The sequence below is a fragment of the Cetorhinus maximus genome, chromosome 4 (assembly GCF_964194155.1).
Source record: "Cetorhinus maximus chromosome 4, sCetMax3.hap1.1, whole genome shotgun sequence".
NCBI lineage: Eukaryota > Metazoa > Chordata > Chondrichthyes > Lamniformes > Cetorhinidae > Cetorhinus > Cetorhinus maximus.
The window spans coordinates 148,169,145-148,184,771 of record NC_135882.1 but is presented as its reverse complement, the minus strand read 5'-3'; the positions used below and the strand labels follow the sequence as shown (position 1 = coordinate 148,184,771).

At 41.5% G+C, this 15,627-nt stretch overlaps 1 protein-coding gene across 1 annotated transcript in view; it reads left to right on the top strand.

The window, feature by feature from the left end:
* col22a1 (collagen, type XXII, alpha 1) overlaps positions 1-10,114 on the top strand; it is a 142,611-nt gene extending 132,497 nt beyond the window's left edge. Inside the window, exons 46-48 of the mRNA XM_078541247.1 lie at positions 4,293-4,475; positions 5,605-5,682; positions 9,877-10,114. Of these exons, the coding sequence (XP_078397373.1) occupies positions 4,293-4,475; positions 5,605-5,682; positions 9,877-10,064 (449 nt within the window). The 3' untranslated portion in view covers positions 10,065-10,114. The remainder of the gene's footprint in view (positions 1-4,292; positions 4,476-5,604; positions 5,683-9,876) is intronic.
* Positions 10,115-15,627: the final 5,513 nt, after the last annotated feature.

Sequence of the window (15,627 nt, the reverse complement as noted above, 5' to 3'; positions counted from 1 at the left end):
GAAGAACAGAGCTCCAAAGAACAGTTATATGGACTCGAAACTTTAACTTTGTTTCTCTCTGCATAGATGCTGCCAGACCTGCTGAGCTTTTCCAGCATTTTCTGTTTTTATTTCAGATTTCCAGCATCTGCAGTATTTTGTTTTTATCTTTACTTGGGATAGATTTATTCACAAAATGAAACATTGCAGGTATATATCTCCTGACTCCACTCAACTCTAGGGACAGTAAGAATTTCTTTATATGTGCTCAAGTAACCATCCAATCAATTAATGCACAACATCTGATACAGAAGCTTGTTCATTTTCTCCACAGAAGTTGATTAACATGCTGAGTGTTTCCACCATTTCCTGGCTTTGCTTTGTATTTTGCCAAGCCTGACTTGATACTGCTAGTTGGGTGGAAATGTTTGAAAACAAAATTGCTTAGAAATTCAATAAAGTTAGGGATGGGTGTTAAATGTTATGAATTATTAAGGCATGTGGAACTATTTGAAGATTATTTGTATTCTTTCCACCTTTCCTCAATATTACATATTCTAGTACAGAAATAACCAAATAATCTAAAAGGCTAATGGAATGCTGGCATTTATATCTTGAGGACTTGAATATAAGGGAGTAGAAGTCACGTTTCAGCTATACAAAGCCCTGGTTAAATCGTATCTGGAGTACTGTGAACAGTCCTGGGCAACACACCATAGAAAAGATATCTTGGCCTAAGGAAGAACATAAGAAATAGGAGCAGGAGTAGGCCACAGGCCCATGCATCGAGCTTGCTCCATCATTCAATACGATCATGGCTGATCTTGGACTTCAACTCCATTTCCTGCCTGCTCCCTATGTCCCTTAGTTCCATGAGAGACCAGCCTTAAATGTATTCAATGGTGGAGCATCCACAACCCTCTGGGAGAGAGAATTCTAAAGATATACAGCTTTTTGAGTGAGGAAATTTCTCCTCATCTGAGTCCTAAATGATTGGCTGCTTATCCTAAGACTGTGCTCCCATGTTTTAGATTCCCCGACCAATGGAAACAATCCCTTAGCATCCACCCTGTCAAGCCCATTCAAAATTTTGTAGGTTTCAATGAGATTGCTTCTCATTCTTCTAAACTCCAGAGAGTATAAGCCCAATTTACTCAGCCTCTCATCACAGGACCATCCCTCATCCCAGGGACCAATCTAGTGAACCTTTGATGTACCATTTCCGATACAAGTATATCCTTTCTTAAATGTGGAGGCCAAAACTAGACACAGTATTCCACATGTGGTCTAACCAAAAACCTGTACAATTGAGCAAGACTTCTTTGTCCTTGTACTCCAATCCCCTTGCAATTAACAGCAACATGCCATTTTCCTTTCTAATTGCTTGTTGCACCTGCATGCTAACTTTCTGCGCTCTTTGTATGAATACACCCAAGTCTCTTTGAAACTAACAAGTTTGTCACCTTTGAAAAAAATATTCTTTTTTTTAATCCTTACAACCAAAGGGAATACTTCACACATCCCTGCATTATAATTCATTTGCCATCTTGTTGCCCATTGATCTTACCTGTCTATATCTCTTTGCTGCCTCCCTGTATCCTCCCCACAGCTTACCTTTCCACCTAGTTTGTTATCATCAGCAAACTTAGATACATTACTCTCCATCTCTTCATCTAAGTCATTAATATAGATTGTGAATTGCAGCATTCCACTACTCACTGCCTGCAAACTTGAAAAAGCCCCTTTTATACACACTCCCTGTTTTCTATCCATTAATCAATCCCCTATCCATGCTAATATATTGTTACGACGGGGCCCCAGACGAGATCCCCCAATTTGTTATGATCCCGGACAAGATACCCCAAATTATTAACTTCCAGAATGGGATCCCCCGTTGGTTATGCTCCCAGGTGAGGAGGAATGAGCTGCCTCCACTTCTTTATTCAACCCCCTTTGTTTGTCGCAACAAGGTTAATATAAAAGGGATCTCTTCATGGATACCTTTTCCCAGTCCAAATGTATGTTTTAGAAGGAGCCAATTTAACTAGACTTTCTTGAGTCAAAGGAAGAATATGTTTCTTAGCTGCTAAAAACCTGAGGAAAAGACAATTAAAAATGCAACACACATACACACAAATAAGAAGTGAGAAGTTGAGTCCAAATAAAAATTAAAAAGATATATGAATCAGTCTTTGGCTTTTCCATGAGGCATAGTTGCGGCTGTTAAGTTGGGTGATTCCGATAGAGCTGACTTTGGCAGTTTAGCAGTTGGTTTGGAGACACTTGGTTCTGCAGGTTAGCTGGAGAGGCTGTCCTACTTCCTTTTTTGATTGTGACTTTGTTGACTTGCCTCCAGGAACAGAGAGAGAGGAGAGAGAGCCTTTACCTACAAGCTACAAAGGGGTGCCTAGTCGATGATCTTCTGCTGCGACTCTCACTAGCACACATTAGCATACCAGAACTAGAACACCAGAACCAAAACACACAAATCAGCTTTGCAGCTAGCTTTTTAACCCGTTTCATTGTGCATTCCTGGAAGGGTAAAAAATGAACTTGTCTTTCATCCAGAGTCCATTTTCTTTCAACTCAGACCATTTCTACATTCTGCAATATAATTCAACAGGAGATGGTTTCTGATGTTTGCTGATATCTGGCAATCAGTCTCCATTGTCTATACAACCATGGGAGATTAAACTTCAGTCTTTTGCATGTCATTTCTTCCTTTCAAGTATCTCTGTCTCAAGTAGGCCTTGACACCTTTTTAGGTGTGACATTCGATGGTTTCTCTGGACTAGTTGGTCAAATATAATCCACAGAGGAGTTTTCTAGAAAGTGGTTACTTTACAGTCTCAGCCATCTTTTGTTCAGTGCCTTTGCTTGTAGGACTCTTTTGAAAAAAACACGTCTTCCTTAAAAGTTCAATATGCCCATAAGAAATTTGGGACTGTAATCCACGGTCGTGATAATATTACCCCCAACTTCATGAGCCTTATTTTGCCTATTAACCTTTTGTGCAGCATCTTATTGAATGCCTTTTGGAAATCTAAGTATACTACATCTACTGATGCTTCTAGACCTGCTGAGTTTGCATTTTCTGTTTTTATTAAAGAGAAACTATTTTCACTAGATTGGGCATATAGACTCCGTCCTTTCAGTAGTGACATTAGTAAATACTTCTACACACAAAGGGTGGTAGACATTTAAGCTCCCTTCTGAAAATGTCAGTTGAAGTTCAGGAATATGGCAGGTATATGGAGTTATGTCAATCATGATCTCACTGAATGGCGGAACAGGCTGGGGAGCTAAATAGCCTACTCCTGTTCTTATATAGTTCAAAAAATTAACTCAGGTTAGTCTTCCAAGAAGAAAAGAGAGAGAAAAAAATGATAGGATATAAGTAGAAACTGATAGTGACAAAAATGCTCGATTTTTGAAGTTACTTTTATAACTTTAGTTTTGGACACTACTAACAATATAGGCTTTGTGAATGAGCTGGCCTCGTCTGTCATTGTGTCAAGACCCTGGATGTTTCAATATACCTCCTGCAGGCACTGAAGAATCAAACTATACAAGTTTCATAATTTTTATTTTATCTATTCATTCATGGGATGTGGGTGTCATTGGCTAGGGATAGCATTTATTGCCCATTCCCAATTACCCTTTAGAAGGTGGTGCTGAGCCACACACCTTGAACCGCACAGTCCATGTGTTGTAGGTGCACCCACAATGCTGTTGGGAGTCCCAAGATTTTGTTGCAGCAACAATGAAGGAACGGCGATATATTTCCAAGTCAAGATGGTATGTGGCTTGGAGAGAAGCTTACAGGTAATGATGTTCCCATGCACCTGCTGCCCTTATCTTTCTAGGTAGCAGAGGTCATGGGTTTGGAAGGTGTTGTCGAAGGAGCCTCGATGAATTACTGCAGTGCACCTTGTAGAACACAGTGCTGCTACTGTGTATCAGTGATGGAGGGAATGAATATTTAAGGTGGTGGATGGGGTGACAATCAAGTGGGCTGCTTTGCCCTAGATGTTATCGAGCTTCTTGAATGTTATTGGAGCTGCATCACCCAAGCAAGTAGAGATTATTCCATCACATTCCTGTCTTGTGCCTTGTAGATGGTCAACAAACTTTGGGGAGTCAGGAGGTGAGTTAGTCACCACAGAATTCCCAACTTCTGACCTGCTCTTGTAGCCACAATATTTATATGTCTGGTCCAGTTCAGTTCCCGGCCAATGGTAACCTCCAGGGTGTTGTGAATGGACTTTTTTGACAATTCAGTAAAATAATGGCTTTGTAATATTCATTTACAGTGCGGCTGTCCTACCTCATGTCTCAGTTTCAACCAACACCCATTAAAGCACCACCTGGGAAGCCAGGGCCTCCTGGTCCACCAGGGATTGATGGCTTTCCTGGGAGGCCTGGTGTCCCAGGAGAACCTGGGCCACCTGGACAACCTGGCTCTGAAGGATCCAGTGGACCAATGGGTCCAAAAGGTATGAGTTTGCTTATTGTTTTTAAACTGTGCTTTTAAGTGTGTTGATATACAAATCATTCAATGGTTCCAAATTTGAGACAAAAGTTCTGATTTATTTATTCACTTTGTAAATTTTAAAATTGGCCAGATGATGAGATCAATGAGCCTTTAGATGGATAACTTAGTAATCCTACCACAATAATATTACATATTATTTCTTTCAAATAGCAAGGTAGAAGCGTGGTTGCACCATAAATTTATGCCTTAGAGTGGTAAGATGTAAGACACCATAATCAGCACACACATGTTCAAATGACTCTGGCCAACTATGGTCTCCTATTGCTTTATCAGACTGGCAGTGGAACCTTATGTGTGCACAGTGACTTGTAGTAGTTTCCATATTTATTATTGAAACATTGTTTTTTATTGCTTAACATGTGGTGAAGAAAGATTGCAACATTATTGAAGGTAGTTGCATTAGAATGGCATGAGCTAAAACTTCATGTCAAGGTCACCTTTGGGCTTTTCATTGTCATCAATTTAAATTATCAATTATGTCTCCTCAATAGAGATGACATCATAAACAAATGGACAGAAGGTTAATATTGATAATGCCCGTGTAATTCCCGGGAACATCCTGATTCGATAAATGCAGCTTCTCTGACCTCACGATATTGTAGTTCAAACTCTTTCATGGCTGAAGGTAAAATGAAGGAACTTTCAGCACCTGGTAAATTCCTGACAGCGGAAAATAATTTCTATATCCTATCTTGCAGGCCCATTGCTCCACAAAATTGTCCTAATAACCTTTATCACCTCCCCACTGTACTCAAACAAACAATGGGTTTATGCAGAAAACACACACACAATGGTGGCTGTTCAATGTCCTGCGTGCAGGCAAGGTTCCTCCCTAACTCTGGAATCAAATGTAGTATTTTTCCATAATCAATCTTTATATGAAGCTTGGCACCAAAGAGCTGATTAAATGTAAGTGCACATCATTCTTGTATTGCTCCAAAACAAAGAGGTTCATGTCAGCTATTATTTAGGTATTATTTATCCTAATACGTATTTAAGTTCACAAAAGCAAACTTGGCATTCTCACTATAGTTCCTGGCCTGTTATAAGTGGTGCTCTTTTATGTACAGGTGATAGAGGCACTAAGGGTGAAAAAGGAGAAATGGGTATTGGACAGAGGGGTGATCCTGGTTCACCAGGCCCTCCAGGTAAGATTTTCAAATTTATTTCATTTCCTTAACTTTACTAAAAATTAAAGTATATGTTTTCTAATCTTAGCTGAGATATAAAGAATGATATATCAACATAGTAATTTCCTTGTTTGGTAATACAGAACTTGAGTATTGCTGAAAAAAGAGACATGCCGAAGCTTTTTGTCTTGCACTCATTGGGACACTTTGCAAGAATACCAATATAAGGGGAAAACAATAATTTATACGGTATGTGAAGAGAGTGCTGAATGGTTGGCAAGTGGACTCTGATTGGTAGAAAGGTTGCCACGGTGAATGCACCAGTGATGGTGACTGACAGTTAACTGCCAGGCATTGTTTGAAATTTAAACCAGACAGCTTGACCCTGATTGGTCAAGGCATTGCCCTGAGGAATGAGTCAGCAAATGGCTGTCACTTATTTTGTTTAGCTGAAACAGTGGCAATGTGTGTACATGCTCTTTCTGTCTGCAAAGAGGGCTATGTGTATTATTATATGTAGCTTCCAGTACACACAAATGCGTCACACTATGAGCCCAACTGACAATCTTAAATTGGTTCTCAGTGTAATTTTTAGCACATTGAGGATTATTTAGCAAATGTTGTCCAATCGTGGAATCACATCTAATGTTGGACACTGTGTTTTGAGTTTTGCAAACACAGACTGGTTGGGTACGGTCTGTACCTTGCCCATTGCGAAGAGCGCTGGGACATGGTGTTTGATACGATCCACCAGTCTTTGGGACATGTGGCCTACATACCTAGCATCACATTGGCACTGAAATTAATACACTACATGACTCATCTGAGTGATGGGCAGAACATCATTAGGCTTGACGGCAGCATCCTGTTAGTGGTGAATACCACTCGTGTGGTGTATACCCACAGTGCTGATAGGGAGGGAGCTCCAGGATTTTGACTCAAATTGGCTAAATTGCTCCTGGCCACTTTTAAAGAGGAATTGTAGAGGGATATCTAAGCAGTCTTAAACCTGATTATTGCATCGGAGATCGGTTGATACTGGTAATAATGAAGCAAGAAATAAAAATGATCCGATTTCCCCCAGATGATAGAAAGTAAATAAATGTGACTGGTGCTTGACATTGAGGTTAGGCTGTGTAAAAATAGACCAGGCATCCTAAACCCTGTTTACCTAAGGTTTCCACAACTCTTCTGCTGAAGTTACAATGGATAAGCAGGTGAACCCCCATGGAAATTTACCCCAGGGACCAGTCTTGTGACTTTTTTCTATTATGCCTCCAGTTATTAAATATTTCCTTTACTTCTCAGTGATCAGAGGTTGGCACTGTATTTACTGTGTGGTCTGTGGTTTGAACTCTAATTCCTCTGACTTATATTCCATGGTTTTGGTTACATAGTTAGACTTTTTTTTTGGATTAGTTGATTGCTGCTCCATATTTGTTTGACATATTGGGCTGGCCTTTTGTCAAAAAGATGCGTATCAGGAGTTAGGAAGTTTCCTGGCCCAACAAAACCCATCTCTGTTGAGGAGGCCCCCACCCACTCTATTTTCATATTGATAAAGCGGGGATGGTATGGAGTGTGGTCCACTACCTCCAAAGACAGGCCCAAGGTGGCAATGGAGGCAGATAGGTGGTGACGCCAACTGGTTAGAAAATCCACCTCCATTTAATGGAACATTAGCTCAGTCATGATCATGAATGCCCTCATCCCTCACCTCCTACCCAACCCCATGCCCCTTCCATGCCCCATATATCTCTCATGCCCTCTCTATGCCCACCCATGAGCCCTTCATGTCCATGTCTCTCATACCCCTGCTGTGACCCCAGTATCTCCCATGCCCCCAAATCTCCCATGCCCCTTTGATACCCATTCCATTACCCTCATGCCTCTTCCATGTTCCCTATGCATCCTTAATATCCACTGTCCCTGTATCCACTGTGTACAGAACCATTTAACCATTGGCAAGCCTGGAAAGCCTTTGAAATGATTCTGAAACTGATACAACGAACAGAGGATTTGAAAAGATACTTTGAGAAACTCTGCTCAACTTGCAACCTTACATAATTGTCAATCAACCACAGCCATTTACAGTATCAATTTCAAAAAGCTTTTATCACTTCAGACCTCTTCATCTTGATAAATAAACACACAGGTGTATGAAAAATCACCTAAAAAGATCAGGTTACAAAGAGGTAATACAGATATCAAGCAAACAAAGCTTGGACTTTGCTTCAGGCAGTGTAAACATTGCATGTTGAGCTAAGTGGATTAGTCAGTCTTGGAGCTCAGCCAAGCATTCATAATGAGGTCACCTGGCAACTCTAGCAACAGAGCAAGCATCTGTTTATTCAGCTGGCCTCACTGAGCTTTTAAACCTGTGCCATTGATACAAACTGGTAATAAAAGAAGTATCAAAATTGAACCTTGCAACACCGCACTCAGAAATATCCCTAACCCAATTAAATCCATTTAACAAGCAACCTGTATTTTCTACATTTCAGTCACAGAGATACTTTAGAAGAGATTGGGGGCGGGGGGGGGGTGGGGGGATGGTGGTGTGGTAACAGTAGTTTCAGCTTTCTCAATGACAAAAAAATGTGGATAAGTATGTGAAAAAAATAAAATATTAGGACCAATAGCCATAACAGTCATAATACCCTTAAACATAAGTTTATACTGTTAATTCTATAGGTGGTACTTTTTAGTTCCCCACCAGCAGGTTTGAAGGTGGAGCTCAAAAAATGCAGTGTGTGTCTTTCCTGGCACCTTCCCACCTGACCCCGATGTGTCTCCCAATTAATGGCCACTTAAGTTCCTCATCCTACTCCCACCACTATTTTGCCTGGGGAAGCCCAGGCCAAGGAGGTAGCCCAAAAACCTTAGCTATATGGGATGCTGTTGGGAAAGGTGTGTGTGTGTGTGTGTGTGTGTGTGTGTGGTGGGGGGGGGGGGGGTATACCTCCTCTGCAGGTCCCCTGTGCTCAATGGAGAACCCCCCCCCCCACCTTCCACCCCCACAAGGCCATGCTCTGCTTCAACACTCGCACCACCCCACCCCAGCCCCTGGCCTGTCAAAGGGACCCCCCAACACCCTCACTCCCCTTGCTGGAGCCTGACAGTCAGTCCCTGCTGATAACCCAGACTTACCTTCAGTCTGGCCTCCATTAGCTCCTCTTCTTCAGGACTGGTAGGAGTCCCAGCAGTAGCGACCGCTCGAACCTGGTGCTGCTGGGAATACAGAGCTGCCGGCTATCGGATTATTCCCAGATAAGGGCAGATGTCTCGCCCTTAGACAATTACTACCTGTCAAAAGTTAAATGGATGTGGGGCAACCAGTATCAGCAGGGATGCATTCTCCATTGACTCTTCAGGGGTTAGGGCAGGAAACTCTGCCATATTAAAATCATGCTTTGTGTTTTTATAATGCTTGAACCGCACTTGGACCACAATTTTGGCCAGAAGAGATATGCACATCTCTAAACAAGATGCAAAACTACCAATAAGAATAATCCCAAATTTAATGCGGGTAAACTCTCAAAAGTTTAGAGAAGCTTAAATATTAAGATGGACCTCATAAAAGGTAAAGATTATAGAGAAGATAATGCAGAATAATGTATAAGATAATGCATACCATTAATAAAAGAGGCCATCAATTAAAATTAGTAGAAACAAAGGTTAAAAAGTAATTAAAAGGTGATAAACATTTATAGTAATGTACCTCATGACTCAGCAGACAAAGACTTTGCAGATGTGCAAATGAACTTATGTAAAGTGCAAATAAAAATAAAAGGAAGTCTTGCATTTATATGAACCCTTGCACATTCTCAGGACATCCCAAAGCACATTACATCAGGGATAACTTCCCTGCTGTTTATCAAAATAGTGCTGGATCTTTTGCATCCACCTGATGGAGCCTCAGTTTAACATCTGAACCGAAAGATGGCACCTCTAACAGTACAACACTCCCTGGGGAATTATTTCATTGGGGAATGTCAGCCTTTTTTGAATATTTTTGTATTCAAGTCTCTGGAGTGGGACTTGAACCCGCAACCTTCTCACTCAGAGGTAACTGTGCTACCAGCTGAGCCATGGTTGACAACAAGGCCAAATGCCTGAGTAGTTTGGAGTAAAGGCTTGAAGAGCCAAATGGTTTTTTTCTACTTGTAGATTTTTGCTGATATTGTTGTAAATTGTATCTTACATTTCTAGGTACCCCTGGAACACCTGGCTATGGGAAAGATGGAATACCTGGTACTCCAGGGCCACCAGGAGAGTCTGGCCTACCTGGTGGGATAGGTCCTCAGGGACCCCCTGGACAGAATGGAATCTGTGACCTGGCTCAGTGTGCTTACTATGCAAATATGGCCAGCCGGCCATCTAACCAAAAAGGACCTTGAACAAGAAAAGTTTGAAGAGATGAAGGATTCAGAGGCTGTTTAACGAACACGCAACAAAAATATAACCATCAGCAGCCTGTACAGCGATCACTCCGAGCACACTTGCTGCCGGCCAGATGTGTTTCGATGTGAGTTCCTGCCCTCTCCTAGGATAACAAGGGAAATGTACTGTATCCCAGCCATTAAGCACACACACAGGCCCCTCCTACAAATCCATACTAGCTCCCAATTGTGACTAAACTGTGTGATTTTAAAGCTTTCTAACTGTACATAATTTCAAAGTCTGCAGCTCGTTTCCTGTATAGTTGTATCTCACCTTTAGTACAATCCAGTGTGGCATATGGTAAATGTAGTTTTCATTCACTAGATTATTCAGTTTTTCTCAGATCTCAGTGTTGTGAATATATAAAAAGTAAAATTGATAGCAAATTGCTGATTTCCCCATGCTTAATTTAAAAAGAAATACCTCTTTTACTGGCCGTGAAAGGCAGTTTACTTTCACTTTGCACGAATGATGTACTTGAGTTTTCAATCATATAGCATATTTTAACTAATCATAGAATATTAAATTTCATTTTGCTTTCTTTGAGAAAATGGTAATGCCTGACCTTGCTGTTGGATTTAATACTCGTGCCTTAATTTACTCTCCAATGCTCTGTTTTTTTTAATTAAATTTAAATTTTAATTTATTGCGCCCATCAAGGTGAGAGATATTAGTACTGAGAATAGAACACTTCCCATTTCAAGTGCCCAGTCTCTGCATCAACACTCTAGTCATGCATAGATCTGTCTAATGCAGAGTAAAGCTCTGCCTCAATAGCCTGCCTAGCTCCCACTTCAGAAGTATCATTGTGATTTTTAAAAATCTATTTCCCACACCAGCCATAATGTGGCATCTTGAAGCGGGTTTGCCAATTAGACCTCCCTGTTGTGTTGTTTCCTATTTTCTCCAACTGGATAGGGGTGGGGATGGGGGAATTAGCCCTCAACTCTCCCATTTAAATAGGGGGGAAAGTAATCAATTTCAGGACACAACATTCTGTGCCTACATTATGGAGAAAATTATCCCTCCGTTGGGGGGGAAGTGCAGGAACGGGTGCGGGCAGACGCTCCTCTGATCAGCGCCCCCAATCAGGGGCGTGCTGCCATTTTACGTGGGCGGGCCAATTAAGGTCCGACCAGCGTGACATCCACCAGGAAGTGCTATGTGCTCCCTATGCGGGCGGGGGTGGATTCCCTCAGCCGAGAGTGTGCTGTTTCGTGTATGCGCGCGAAAGACCACACTGATCTCCCTGAGGCTAAGTGCTGCCTCAGGGAGATCGGCTCTGAAGTTAAAAATGTTGATAGCAACATTTCCCTGACATGAGTTGGGACATGTCCATCACTTTTACTGAAACCTTCATTAAATATTTAAGAACCCTCATGAAACCTCATCCCGCCCGTGGATGAGGTTTCATGCTTTTTCTTAAGCCCCGCCCCCGCTCACAGACCGGAAGATCCTCGCCTACAGATCCGAGTCGGTAAGGGCTGATTTCCAGATGTTCATTGGCAGCTGCCTGAAACAGTTGCTGGGCTCCTTGAATCTTAGACTGAATGCTTGTTTAAGGAGTTTGGATGGAAATTTATCAACAATGAGCAGAGCAGGAACCAGATCTGCTCCACACGGTTATTTGGTTCCTAATGGGACGTTTGGAGGCTGCCATCAAAAAAAGGTATTTATGATTTTTTTTTCTAAACTTAACTGTATGCAGAGCCACAGAGAGAAGGAATCCTCCTGGTTCAAAAGCACTGCCATGTTCTGTTGTCTGTGAGCAGCTGCCCAAATCAGCTACTGTCCTTATGAGATCCCTTTCTCAGGATGGACTTCGTGTGTATAGTTTTATAGCACAAATATCTATAGGCAGAATTTTGCCGTCGGCGAGCAGGGGGCGGGGCCCGCTCGCCAACGCGTATAATGACGCAGGATGACGTCGGGCAGAACCCCCAACGTCATCCCGGCCCATTTAAATTTTCAGAAGGCGGGCCCACAGCAAAATCAGCTGCAGGCCCGCCGACCTGTCAATGGCCAACTGGGATGAGGTTTCATGCAGGGTTTTTAAAAGTTTATTAAAGTTATAGCGTAAATTTTGAACACGTCCCATCTCATGTGACATTGTCACATGAGGGGGACATGTTAGGGAATGTTTTTTTCTATTTTTAATATTTTTCAATGTGGAAGCGATCTCCCTGAGGCAGCGCTCTCACTTTTGGGGAATTCCCCCCCTCCACCTGCACAGGAAGCGCATAGCGCTTCCCGCCGGACGTCACCCTGGGTGGGCCTTAATTGGCCCGCCCACGTAAAATGGTGGCGCAGCCCGCTTCTCCAGCGGGGATCGGCTCCCAACAGACAGAAAATTCCACCCTATGTATTTACCCATTGAACCATTTGATCACGATACTGTGTATAATCATATTAGGGTATACTTATCAGTGAAGTTATCATTTCTATTCCCTCACTCTAATGATGAGCACATATGCAAAAATGGACAGGTGAGATAATCACCCTCCTGAATCTGGTGACAAAGATGATGGGACATCTCCATGCAAAAATATCTCCATCCAAAATTTGTCTTGACTTCATGTTATCATCCAGAACTTATATCCTTCACTACTCATTTTTGAGTCACCATACATCATGCCTCAACTAGGCAACCTGAAATATGAATGAGTTTGTCTATTCATTGGGACATTGGACTTAGGAGCAGGAGTAGGCCATTTAGCCCTTCAAGCCTGCTCTGCCGTTTGATAAGATCATGGCTGATCTGATTGTGCCTACAACTCCACCCCATAACAATTGACTCCTTTGTCTATCAAAAATCTATCTAACTCAGCCTTAAATAAACTCAATGGCCCAGCCTTCACTGCTCTCTGGGTAAGAGAATTCCACATACTAATGACCATCTAGGAGAAAAATATCCTCATCTCCACCTTAAAAGGAGACCTCCTATTTTTAAATTGTGTCCCCTAGATCTAGTGTCTCCCAGTAGAGGAAACATCCCCCAGGTAACCACCCAATCAAGTCTTTTTATTCCTCTAGCTTTTGTAAGAGTCCTAGTTGAAAGTGCAGGGATGTGTTCATATCTCCTCTTCTCCCTTCCCCCCACCTCCCCACAATCCCCCACAATCCCCCACCTTTTCCTAAGGGCAGTTCTGGCAGCAGGCAAAAAAGCAGCTGTTCCCCACCACGTGTTCTGTTTTCAATGGAATTGCCACAGTGTCCAGCATTCAAAGCTCAGCACGAGGGCCTCAGAGGCTGAATAATTGAGGGCCTTTGCAAATGCTTTCGGAACGTGGCTATGCACAGGTCCCATCAACTAGAAGCCTTTTGATTAAAAGATAAGCTTGTTCAATCATTGACTTTTTTCCTCCTAAAGTGGCCACAAAGTGTCCACCACTAAAGTGGCTTTATTCGTCAGTGGAAAATGGAGAACCCATCCCCAGCATACTAGTAACTCCCAGGCTGGAAAATAATCTGGGATCAGGAAGTATTCCTTTCTGGACAGAAGTGCTTCCCACCTCCAGATGCCCCAGAATTGGAAACCCTAGGCCTTGACAAATGGTAATCGTTGTCTGAAAACTGTGATTATACTTGCTGTATGTGAGTTTGTCATTATAAAAGATTTGTTCCACATTAATATAATACTCTGTCACTGTAGAATGCAATGTTATGTTACTCACTTGACAATGGAAAATTTCTAACAAATTCCAGATCCTACATTACTAATTTGATATCTGTCACGTGGTATGTCATACCATAACATTCTATACTGTATAGCATCTTCTAACAGAAATCAGGTACTAAAGAATAGCAAAAATAAAGTTATTAGTTTTTTATTATAAACATACATATAGATAAACATAAAAATAATGCTTGAAAATGCAAATCTATCACAGCATTGTTCACAGTGAATCAAGTCAGTCACTAAAGTGTGACAAAGAAGGGCGGTGCTTATATGAAAGGGTTAATTTTAATCTAAGTGAAGGGGGAGTAAAATTGGGCTGGGCGTAAAGTGGGCAGTCAACTTGATTCCATCAGATTCTTGTCAGCGGGACAGGTCAGCATAATTACAAAAGTGTGCGATTATGCACAGAACTTTTAGTATAGCTTCATTATAGATATATAAACATACTAAATCATAACCTAAACCAAGGAGTTCAAATGACCAGAATTTCTCCTGTGATTGAATGTGATTGGAATCCCTTGACTGAATTCACGGGAACGTCTAGTTTGCAGACTGATAACTGACTCGGTATAAATTCAATATTTTCTTTGGGGGAGCTGTGACCATGTGTTGATGAGTTAATGAAAAATAAGGCTGTCTGGATGCTTACCTAGTGGGATACAATGCAAAGGGAATGTGGATCTTTATTATTTATCAATTTTTAAAAAGAAGGGTGTTTCAATGAACATATATGGACTACATAACCTTCCAGTCAAATGTATAAATTGTTGAGGTAGGAAATAGCATTTTGTTAGCAAAAACACACTCAAAGCTGTGTAAGTATTAATATCTGAATATTTTATTAACCCTGAGTGAAAACTCTTATGTACTGGGTATAATCACATTTTTGGGATGCAGATATTATACTCAGAAGTGTTTAGGTACACTATTAGCCTGAGTCGTGAGTCAAACTCCCCAGAACTGGGTAAAAACCACTTTCTGTCTGCCTCCTATTGTCATGTATTTACAGATTTAGTTTGCCATGTCTTGCCATTATGCCTGTTCCTAGGGCAGCACAAGAAAGATACTCTGGAGAGTAGGGGGCTAACTTTAATTTTTGGCAGTGGCAGTGGCAAGAAACTGGCTGGAGTGCATCAGCTGCTAATTAGACACCATGCCTGATTCTCCTTCCTATCAAAGTCAGCGAAAAGGAAAATTTGAAGCTGATCCACTATCGGTATTTTTCCACCACTACTGCAAATGAATATCAGCCTCTCTGATTTCAGTTTCTTTAAAACTATTGCTATGTAGCTTGATAGAGATTCAAACTTTTGTCCTGGCTTAGAATTGGACTGGTTCCAGGACTAGCCAGATGTATTTTGGCCTGGTTCAGCCAGATTTGACTTCTGACTGTGTTGTATACATTCGGTGCAGAGTTGATCTGTGAATGTTGCTGTTTTTAGAGTAGAAGGTCTTGTAGCTCAGTAGGTGGCACCTCTGCCTCCGAGGCAGCAGTTCAAGGTTCCAATCTACTGCAGAACTTGTTATACATGAAAGGACTGTTTATTACACAGTTCAATAGGTTGATGATCACCCTGCTAACCCTTACAAGTCTTACCCTCTGTTCCCCAAAGGGAGAAGATATTGCAATATTCAGAACATTTGGTAATTACATTATCATCTATTTGATCTTTCATTTGTTCCTTTTTATTGTTTTGGTTCCCATGGCCCTGTTTTCTTTTGAATTAAATAAATCTTTAAGCAAAATTTTCCAGACCTCAAAACTGCTTCCTTCTCCCTCTTTATCCCTAGAATCCATAGGTCTTTGAAACTTATGCTTAGCACCACCTAAAAACCACTGC